General features: G+C 38.1%; 1 protein-coding gene across 1 annotated transcript; it reads right to left on the bottom strand.

Moving 5' to 3' along the window:
* LOC109821250 lies at positions 8,619-9,778 on the bottom strand. Its single transcript, XM_020387431.1, has 2 exons — positions 9,733-9,778; positions 8,619-9,292 (listed from the first exon to the last, which is right to left on the bottom strand). The coding sequence occupies exons 1-2, from the start codon at positions 9,776-9,778 to the stop codon at positions 8,619-8,621; spliced, it is 720 nt and encodes a 239-aa protein (XP_020243020.1).

The following is an 11,766-nucleotide window of genomic DNA, read 5'->3' as shown; positions in this document are numbered from 1 at the left end:
AGCCACGCCATTAAATATGTGTACGGCAGTTCGACACTCGACAATGAAATTTTAATTGAAGGCTCGGCACCCACTTTGGTAAAAGTGGTAGCTAGGTTACGCAAACCGCTATGGAGGTCAGCAATCATAGCGGAGAGTAAGGATAACCTACATCTAACGGTTAGTTGCACGGCGGGAAGAAGAACCTCAAGAGGAAGCGCCTCGGAAGACTGATGCGGCACTACACATTTCTTTAGCCATATGGCCAGATAACCAGAAAGAAGAGTCGCAGGCTTCATTCTTTTAGTGGCTTGCCACAAGAAGGTGCTGAATTTGGTGCCCTTAAGAAAACCACCTTCATATGACTCAGTTCTATAAAACTGGGCATTAATCTTCGTAATCAGCCTGTTAACGTCCGAAGGAGTCAGAATCGGTGATTCGCAGACAGCTTCACCGGTCGGGCTCTCAAGATTCTGAAACAAATAGTCAGCGAACTGTTTTAAACTGACTCGAGCTGCCTTCTTACTCTTTACTTCAATCTTGGCTATCGCTATTTGATAGTGACAAGTTAATTCCCAGAGTATGTTATAAGCAGGAGAGCCAGCCTTCTTCATCTTCATGAGCTGACGATTATTGGGAAAATATTCTTGATAGGGAGTATTCCCCAATGGCAGTCCAGATACATGCATCATTTCATGGAGCGGAAGCCCTAACTCCCCATACTTGGTAAGAAATGTATTGGCCTCCGGAATATAAGACTCAAACAAAGCAAGGAAATGATCTACACTGACTGGAAGACCATGCATGCTGGCTCGGATCGGAGCATATAATCCCAAATTCCTTAACTCTTGATCCCAACGATTGAGTACATACTTGGTCATCCTAGCCCACCATTTGTCGGGAAGAGAATGAACCCATCCATAACATCTAAATTTTGGAATGGGGAGTTCTCGGCCATGGTCTTCTGTTAGATGCCACGCCATCTTTCTCGAAACAGCCAGATTCCTTAATTGCAGAATTGAATGTTGAGGAGGGAATGGAGGGAGAAATAGAAAAGCACCTTCATGCTCATTCAACCAAATTTCAGGGCCACGGCAGAGATTGTCTGGATCTTCTATCGAATCTCCGAACAGATAGTCAGGCTTCTTCAACGGTTCGGTAGAATCTCTAGTTGGAGTTAAGGGTGAGTCCGTCAGCAAAGCGCGCAGAGTGCGACGACCTCCCTAACGAATCAACTCTGGAATACTATTATCACAGTCTTCACTAAATTGGCGAGCCTCCCTAACCAAAAAGTCGCCACGAAAGGAGGCGTGAAGAGTACCACTCTGGCCTGGGTCCTCTCTATCAGAGAAGGCCACAGAGGGAAAGGGGACTACAAAGAAAAGTTGGAAAACAGTTGAACAAAAAGGCTAACAGATAAGAAAACCCGCACTAAGTAGCCGCAGCGATTATTGTTGTCGCGCGTTACCGCGGCAGTATACGCTGTCGCGTTCAGGCGCGGCAGTACGAGCTGCCGCGGTAACTGAATGGCACCCCTTGTTTCGGAAAACAAGGGTTTGAGCCAAAATTGTATTTTGGCCGTGGTACACATCTTGATTGAACAAGATATGTAGTTTTTTAGTATCAATCCCCTCGATGGGGGATGTCAACTCTTCCCGGATGCCTCTCAAAGGAGGCAAGCGAGGTTATACGAGCAAAAAAACATCAATTTTGGATAGAAAAGAAGTTGAAAGCTCACCTCCGAACGATGCAGCGGCAGCCTCAACCTCATCAGACGCCTGTGCTGCAGATTTCCCTTTGGGAACCCTGGATTTCTTGGGAGACATGGTGAAATCAACCTAAGAACAAGGAAAATTAGGGTTTAGAGATGAGATCTCGAATTAAATAGCAAAGCAAACATAAAATACAAGAGATGGGCTCGGTTTTACCAGAGGATAGAAGGAATCGAACTCGAAAGATGAGGAAATTGAAGAAAAGGCTCAGAACCCTAGATCTCAAAACCCTAGATCTTGTTCGAGCAAGAAATAACCCAAATATGAAGAGGTGGAGAGGGGAAAAGCCAGAAGATCCTTTTATAGGGTGTTTGAAGAGGTTTCGAACTCAAAAGAGCGGGGAAAAGTGACCCGAAGAAGCCCAACATCAAGTTTATAACTTGACTGGCCGAAGCGCTGCGCGGCACTCGACACTGTCGCGCTCGAGCGCGACAGTCTATGTTGCCGCGCTCGAGCGCGACAGTCTATGTCTACGTGCTCAAGCGCGACAGTAGAAGCTGCCGCGGCAGTTCATTCTGACACGCCGAGGCACTGTGCATACACAATAATCCCTTGGGTGTTTGAACACGTACATCTCCCTCTGTATTTGGAATATATCTCCGGACACTCCGATGAGTATATGAGTATAAACTGCATCTCCTTGAACCTCCCAAAGGGTATATGAGGTTAAACTATTTCCCGAACACTCCAATATAGTATATGAGTATAAACTATTTCTCCATTCTTAAACGGTAGTTCCAATTCAAGACTTCGACAACGGCCACGCGATAAACGCAGCACCGGAGGAATCTTAGCTATTCTACAAAGCACTGAATAAGCTAAAAGATAAAGAAGTCAAGAATTGAAGCCATTCACAGACCATTCTACGCAATTTCCTCAACAAAGCACTGGACAGAAATTGCAAGGAAGTTATCACTAAGTCCAAATGTCCCAGACTCCTCTCTAAAAAAATATGATGAGTCTAGATACTTTGGAGGGGGTATCCTGTAGGCGTCAAAAAATGCTTGCAGGCATCCAAATACACTCAAAACAAATATGGGAGAACAAATTTACACGTCATCATTGCAACACACAGGTGCGCGGCAGCCCATGCTGTCGCGGCTAAGGCGCGACAGCACAATAGTGCCGCGCTAAGGCGCGGCAGCTTGTTGTGTCGCGGCTTAGGCGCTGCAACCTAGGGTGCCGCGGCTATGTTAAAGGAGTGCTGTGGCGGAGTTATTCGATGATTTTTGAAGTCCACGTGGCGGCGTATCAGAAATAGAACGTGTGCTGACGTGGACAAGCAGTTAAACCACGAAAAAAGTGGTTAAAGGTCGTGGGAGAACGGTTTTAAGCACGATGGAACGTGCTGATAACCGTCTCTTTGGCCGCGGCAGCCTATACTGCCGCGCCAATAGCCGCGGCAGTGTAGACTGCAGCGGCCAAAGAGAAAACACTCAGTCAGTTATCTTGCCCCCGTTTCAACTGTAGTGCACTGATACCCCTATAAATACCTCCCTAAGCACGAAATAAAGGACAGAGAGCATTTTGGAGCAGAAGAGGCTTGAGCTTTCAGTGATTTTGAAGAAGAGAGAGAACTTTCACCCTTTGACAAGCATCATTCGGTGATTCCTAGAGATCTAAGCTCAGACTTGATCTTTGGAAGAACGGACATCTTACATCGATAAGATATTCGTTTTCAAATCTTTACTTCGATAAACGAAGGAGAGATCCCTAAGCACCTTCACGATCTTTGAATCGGTGGTCAACGAGCCAAAGCACTCACGGCACAGGCAAAGTCCCACAAAAACAGTAGTTGATAAACGACTTCTGTGTTATTTTCTCGAAAGTTGTAATTTTTGTTTATTTTTCATTGTAATATTCTGTAAGCAATCGAAGTTTAATGGAATCTGCAATGGAAACGACTTTCGCTGAAAACATCTGCATCTCCTGGAATCTCCCTCTGTAAAAAGATGTCTCCCCAGACTGATGAAGAGAGGAAACGCATGAGTCTAATTCCTTATGCCTCGGCAGTATGATCGATCATGTATGCCATGTTATGTACTAGACCAGATATCGCTTATTCACTCAGTTTGGTAAGTAGATACCAATCTGATCATGGAGAAGAGCACTGAAAAACGGTCAAAAATATACTTAAGTACCTTAAAAGGACTAAGGAGTTATTTTTGATATACGGTAAAAGTGACCTCCGAATGGAGGCTTTTTCTGACTCAAGCTTTCAGAGCGATATCGATGATAGTAAGTCTGTATCAGGATATATTTTCACCCTCAATAGAGGGGCTGTCAGCTGGAAAAGTTCCAAGCAGGATACAGTAGCAGACTCGACTATAGAAGCTGAATACATTGCAGCCAATGATGCAGCTAAAGAAGCTGTCTGGATGAGGAAGTTCTATTTAGAACTGGAAGTTGTTCCTACCATTAAAGATCCAGTACCTTTATACTGTGATAATAATGCTGCAATAGCTCTGACAAAGGAACCCCGATCTCACCATAAGTCCAGACACATTCTGAGGAAGTATCACTTGATCAGGGAGATAGTTGATCGTCGGGAGATCAAGATTGAAAGAGTAGACACAAAAGATAATATAGCAGATCCATTCACAAAGGCAATTGCTCGTTCATAATTTGAGATACTTGTTGAGCTATTGGATATTAGATACTATAATAATTGGCTTTAGTGCAAGTGGGAGTTTGTTAGATATAGGTGCCCTGCAGTCAATTATTGTATATTGTAACAGGACCTATATGTGTATAACATCCTTGTTCAAAATGATAGTATGCTATTTTGGTCAGATTTATCTAATGTTCTAAAAATACAGATAATGTCCTTAGAATAAATACTAGACTATCAGACATTTTAGATAGTGATCGTAATGGAGAGATATGATTAGTCGGTAACGTATATTCTAAAATATTCCTAGTTGATGAAGTGTTGAGATTGGACATCATCACTTTGGTTTAGACTAGTGTATGCTTTATTTCTCCTTTTGAAGGAGATGATCAATCTCTTAGATCATTGATGTGAGACATCAAGATACAGTATACAGGTGCCTCATTAGTGAATGAGTTGACTGAACGACTCGCCGAGAACATCTAGTTGGTAATATACTTAACTGTCAAATAGAAGTTCTCAAGTGATATAGTATATAGTAGTCTCTTGACCTGAGGCATGAGTGTAATATCTTATATGTCAGTAAAAATGTATTTAGACTTTTACCTAACCACAGTTCTTATTGAATTGTGCATAACGGTTCTTGTTGGGTACATCCCGAGACATAAGTAGATATTGAGATGCCAAGAAGGGATTCGTCTCTCCCAGTATAGGGGTTGATGTCATAAGATTATTTGATATAACTATAGCCTAAAAATCTTTGGCCAAGGTGAATAAGATAAACTGAGTGTCAGTTTGATCTTATAGGTTATGAGTTTAATATCAATAAACACTAATCAAGCTATTAGGGTTTGACAGTTTGCCATACCCTAGGCTCAATAGTTTGACATGGTTTGACGAAGAGACTAGACTGTACGATATTATCATTGAGTGGTCCTGATAAAATTGGATAAGCATCTTGCAGACCTTTATCATAACTTATACCCAGGTGGTCTTCATGTGTAGCTAGTACCTCTGTTGTACTTATGGATATGATCCAATACCGAGTTTTTTAAGTTAGGCCCTAGAGTCACACCAAGCGCGTACTTGAATCCTATGAAACACAATTTATGGAGTGATGCGTATGATTGATACGCATATATGATTTCTTCCAGATACACATAAACGGTTATGTATATCGGTAAAATCGGAATGCTATGTGCTTAGGAAATGAATTCTAGTATTTTTTCCATAAAGTTAACTTTTTGATCAACAGTTGACTTTTTGGTCAACATTTGACTTTTGGTCAACTCTTGATTTATTTGGTCATATAGTGACTAATTAGTTAAAAATTGGAATAATACTATATACCGTATTTATGAAATTCTGTATTAGTAATATTGATTTGGTATTTTTATTTATGAAATACACATACCATGTATAATGAGTCATGAGATGAGTCATTTAGTGGTATGGTTTGAGCACATGGTTTATTAGTACATGGTTTTGAAATGTAATGATTCATAAGATGATTCATTGCATGACTCATAGGATGAGTCATTCATGTCATGAACACATTTCACTCTATAAATATGAGCTCTCTCTCTTCATGAAAGGCTAATGAAAATTAAATTTCCATAAGAGAAAGAAGTAGTAGGATTTTAAGAACCCCGAGGTGGATATCTTGCCTCGCGTCTCAAGCAGCATCCAATAGCTTTCGGGTTTACTTGAAGAGTTGGAGATCCACTACGAGGAGCTTTCTGCATCAAAGAGAGCAAGCTAAAGATTATTCGATTCACTATCGAATCACGCTACAAAAGTATGACTTTCAAACCTTATATGCTCACTTAATAATAAGGATCATGTTAGATTTAACTAGACGATCCATATGAATATTTCATGCTCTCTACATGCTTAGTATTTTTTGTACATACATGTCTTCCGCTGTGTATTATGCATGTAGACATAGCACGATTTCCTTCAGATACCCCATCACATTCTTGATCCTGTTAGCTAGTATCTTTGTGATGAATTTATACATACAATTGTAACAAGAGATAGGTCTGAAATCTGAAGAGGTTTTAGGGCATTGCACTTTGGGTATTAGAGTTATAGAAGTGGAGTTTACTATACCCAGGAGTTTACCTATCCTGAAGAAATCTTCAATGACCAATATGACTTCATCCCTAATAATATCCCAAGTTGATTTGAAGAATGACACACTAAACCCATCAGGTTCTGGTGCCTTATTATCTGACATTGAGAATATTGCAACTTTTATTTCTTCATTAGTAACTGGACTTGATAATTCTTTGACTTGAGTATCATTAAGGCAAGGCCCAGATTTTATAACATTCATATCAAGAGGAGTAGTGTCCACAGCAGAAATCCATGAGATTTTTATAAAAAGAAACCAATTCATTTATAATTCCTTCACCATCTGTGATCCTATCACCTCTATTGTTGTAAAGTACCACAATCTTGTTATTGTGTCTGTTTGTTTTTGCTAAAGTATGGAAAAAACTGGTGCATCTATCCCCTTGCAAACTCCAAGCTATTCTGGCTTTTTGTTGATAAAAGGACAACTCATAGTCCATAAGCTTGTTGTAATTTGATGAGCAATCTTTCTCTTGATTAATAAGAGTAGGATCATGAGGGCAAGCTTGAAGTCTTTCTTGGACATTCTCTAATGCAATTCTGGCCCTTTGAACTTGTTCACTGATATTATAAAATGCTTCTTATTCAATTCCTTAAGAGCTCCTCTTAGTATTTTTAGCTTAGTATAGACTGAGTACATGATGAATCCTTCAATTGTTGTTAGCCAAACATTTGAAACTGTAGGAATGAAGCTTGGATATTTGGTCCAAATTTCAAAGAACTTAAATGGCTTTTCCCCTTGTGATATATCTTCATATATTGAGATCAACGCTAGAGAATGAAATGAGAAATAAAGAAGAAGGAATTCCACATGCTTGTGTTAAGCAACTGAATCCAGAAATCATTGACCAGAGCCCTGTCTAGTCTACTCCAGACCCTAGAATCAGAGTATTGCTTATTATTTCATGTATAATAACAGCCCAAAGTCTTGAAGTTATTGAAATCACAAGTATCAGCTTCAGACAGCCTTGTCCCTCCATGTTTTTCATCATTGTTGATCATTGCATTAAAGTCCCCACAGAGAAGCCAAAGAGCATTACCAATACTTTGATGAAACTCGTTGAGTTCATTCCATAAAAAACCTTCCTTTCCTCCAAATGATTGTGTCCATAAATTAAGGACAAGACACATTCCAGTCTCCCATCCAAGGATTTAACTTTGCAGGTAATATGTTGATCTGAGGAAATAATAATTTGAATATCCAAGATTTTAGGATCCCACATGATAAGAATTCTAGTTTTTCCTGGAGCCCTAACATTAGATATCCAACTCCAATTATCTGCTATTTTCTTAGTTGCAATAGGTAGCAAAGATTCCTTAATTTTAGTTTCAAGAAGAGCAATAAAGGAAATATGATATTACAACAAGTGGTGCTTGACCAAATATTGCTTAGAGGATTTATTCAATCCTTCTAACATTCCAAAATGAGAGATTCATTTGCTCAACCCCTCTCTATCAATTGTAGAATGGTCAAATTCTAAAATATCCAAGGATGAGAATGAGTTATTTGAATTGATATGCTTTCCAGCCTTTTTGTTTTGAACAAGTGACCAGGACTTATTCACATGAGAGGAGTTAAGGGGGTGACCAAATTTAGTTTCAGATTCCTGACCATGCACCACATGCACAGGTTCAGACCCAGGGAGGTTAGCCCATGTTTCAGGATTCTGGACATGCACCACATGCATAGGTTCATGCCCAGGATTTTTGCTGCATTCACCAGCAAAGATAATTCTCTTTGGATGGTTAGCCCCAGAAGCAGGCATCTGAACAACTGCAGGTATCCGAACATGCACAACCTAAGCATTATTCCTTTGATCCCCTGGTGTTACCTGATTGTGCACAACATGAGCCACATGAGCATGTGTCAGATTGTGTATATCATGCACAACCTGAGTATTATTTCTTTGATTTCCTAGGTTTGTGATCATACTTGAATCAGCCTGAGCAACTTCCGGATTTCTTGAGCCTCTTCCTTTGTCAACCATATTAGGTATAACAATTTTTTTCTCGTGTGGTATCCATTTTTGGACTCTAGGCTGTCTCTTATAATAAATTGAGTCATGCCCCACCACCTTGTAAAATTCACACCATCTTGGATTTAATTCATAGTTAATTTTCTAAGAGAAGATTTTACCATTTGGTCCCTGAATTGAGATTTGATCAGGAAGAGGTGAGGGCATTTTCACTTTAACTAGGACTCTGGCATATGCTAATCTTTGCCTATTAGTTATAAGCTTGTTAGTGGTAATTGGCCTACCAATGACACTAACTATTTTGCTAATACTCTTAGCATTCCACAAATTTAGTCTCAAACCAGGCAGTTGTATCCACATAGGATAGGTGTTATCTTTATATCTATCAAATTCTTCATCAATTGTCCAGGGTTTTAGAAGAAGAGGTCTAGACCCAAAAAACCGGGGTCCGTTCTCAAGTATTCCACACATTTCTTTCTTATTTTTAAACTTGAACATGTATACTCCATCCCAAAGAAGACAAACATCTAGAATTTCCAAATGAGCCCACACCTTATGAACAAATGTTTCCATGGCCTTGTATTTGACATTAAGCCCCACTACCTGACCTATAAGTGAAAATTGCCAAATAGAAGCACATTCATTCCACTCATCATCTTCAAAAATCACAGCATCCTTATCCACTGGTGTCACATAATTCAATTCCAAACTAGTACTAGGTTTTCTATTATCAGCAAAGAGATTTACCCAACTCTTGCTAGCATTGTTAACAGGAACATGAATGGTCAGATCATTCACAGACTCTAATGGAGGGAGAACTGAATTCTCATTGTTAATTTTACTAGAATCAGAGTTTTTTTTTGATGAACCAAGTCATCAGATCCTACTACAACAATATTTCTCTTTTCAGTTTGTAATGAAACAATATCCGATTCTAAAACAGATTCTGAATTTACAAGATTTGATCCTAAAAAATTTGCAGCTCCAGATTTACCAGAACAAAAACCAACAACATTGAAAACCGGCTCAAGAATAGAATTAGATCTCCAAATTCTAGATCTATTTTCGTCATTACTCGTCTTGGCAGGACTCAAAGAAATAGAATTAAGAACTGAGTTAGAGCCTTTTGATCCAGATTTCTTATCGAGTTTGATCTCAAAATTCCAGATCTAATTCCTTCATCATTCAGATTCAAAGAAACAGAACCAGAGACAGTATTAAGAACTGAACTAGAGCCTTTAGAATCAGGAATTCTTACCAAATTTGAAGACTGAATCTGAGGAGATGAATCTGTTAGGTCTCATGTTATGAGCCTACATCTTCTAATCTTGTTTTGATGATTACAAACAATTCCTAATATTGGTTGTCAAGTATTTATGTTTTCTTATTAGGTATTCCAGACAAACAATAAGTTGGAGGATGGATGGAATCGAGCATTCATGATCATATCCAATGGAGGTTGGCGGAATAGTGGTTGAACCAATATAATTCAAGTTCAAGATCCAAGTTCAAGCTTCATCCGCACAGTTTACCAAGTGGAGCTATATTGAAGATCTATCAAGCTTGGGTAATTTAGTTTAGGTTTTATATTATGTGTGTTAAGTACTCTAAGCTCAATATCATATACACATACATTTTATTTGGTTTCCATGTATATATATATATATATATATATATATAAATCAGTTTATAAAGTTTCAAAACATGGTTTATATCCAATGTCAAAAACAAGTGTTTTTCATTTACATGTTTTGGACTATTTTATAAAATGAAGAGATTTCTCTTTTGGGAGGTGTTTTTTGAAAACAAGTTTTTATAACATGTATATTATCATGTTTACAATTATTTTCCAAAGTTTTACATTTTTCTGATTTTATTTGCTATTTTTAGAAGATGTTTAAAAATCAAGTGGGGAGCAAAGATGTAGGACGGAAGGTCCGAACTCCGTGAACATATCTTGTGTTTGTATTTATCTTTGCGTACTATCGTTTGTTTATTTACTCTTGTTCATATATCCTTGCATATATCAAATTGAATATCAATATTGTTAGGATATATTTGTTAAATAATTTTAATCGGCATTAATATGTAATAAGATTAGCAATAACCCTATTCACCCCCTTCTAGGGTTCTTTCCTAGTGGCTTTAAGATACTTTTAATTGGTATCAGAGCTTGGTGCTCTTAATTTAAGGTTTAACCGCCTTGAGTTAACGGTCCAAGCTTTAATGTTGTTGTTAATCTTATTTTGATATTATTTAATTCGCTTGCTCATATATTATGGATAAGTTTGGTGTAGGCTACGATATAAATATTGCTCCTAAATATAGTAACTTTCCTTATGAACAATGGTGTTGTAGATTCACAATTTTTGTTGAATCTAGAAACATAGATTTGTGGGAAGTTATTGACAATGCTTATATTGTGCCCACTTCGGAGAAATCCAAGTGGAGCAAACATGACAAGAAATTATTCACAATGAACAAGTTAGTGTTAGAATTTATGCATAATGCTTTTGGTCCATGTATTTCTAACGAATTTTCTCATTTTGATAGTGTTTATGCAATTTGGAAATTATTTAAAGCACATCAAGGGAACTTGAAGGCGATCCGACGATCTTTGGCGGCTCCTTCTACAAGTTCACAAGGAGCCTCATCATGCACACGGCCACTAGGTGATAGTCCTAGAAACGAAAATAATCTTACTATTGATGAACTCGCATATGGTTATGAATTGTTGATGTATGAGTATAAGAAATTGCAATGTAGCTACATTAACTTAAAAAGCAAGCATGTCGAAATAAAATCCTCTCATGAAATACTAGCCACTAAGTTTAGCAAGCATGTCGAAATAAAATCCTCTCATGAAATACTAGCCACTAAGTTTGATCTCATTGCAAATGAATATATAAATCTTAAAGAATACAATGAAAATTTAAAATTAGAAAATGCTAGTTTGTTTCATGCTAAATGTGATGCTATGTTAGAAGTTGAGAACATAAGAAAAAAGGTTATTTTTTTTAAAATTGATCATGCATGTTCTACTTCTAACAACAATGCTTGTGTGGATTATAATGAGTTGAATCATGTTAAAAGTAGAATATCCTCTTTAGATTCAACAATAAAAACTTACATTGTTAATAACAACAAGCTTATGGACTTGTGTGCAAAGTCCCACAAAATTGTTTTCAAGAAATCTATTCTCTATGCACACAAGTATAACAAAATTTACAAGTATTGTGGTCGTTTTGGTCATTTGGCCAAGTATTGTTTTGATTTAAAAAGGAATTCTCTT

This window comes from Asparagus officinalis, chromosome 8, assembly GCF_001876935.1.
Source record: "Asparagus officinalis chromosome 8, Aspof.V1, whole genome shotgun sequence".
In the NCBI taxonomy this organism is placed as follows: domain Eukaryota; kingdom Viridiplantae; phylum Streptophyta; class Magnoliopsida; order Asparagales; family Asparagaceae; genus Asparagus; species Asparagus officinalis.
This window is presented reverse-complemented; position numbering and strand designations above follow the sequence as displayed.

Coding starts and splice junctions, on each gene's coding strand:
- LOC109821250 (XM_020387431.1), bottom strand. CDS start 9,778: ATGAGACCTAACAGATTCATCTCCTCAGATTCAGTCTTCAAATTTG. Junction 9,293..9,732: donor AGATTCAGTCTTCAAATTTG/GTAAGAATTCCT, acceptor ATGAGAATTCAG/TTCTCCCTCCATTAGAGTCT.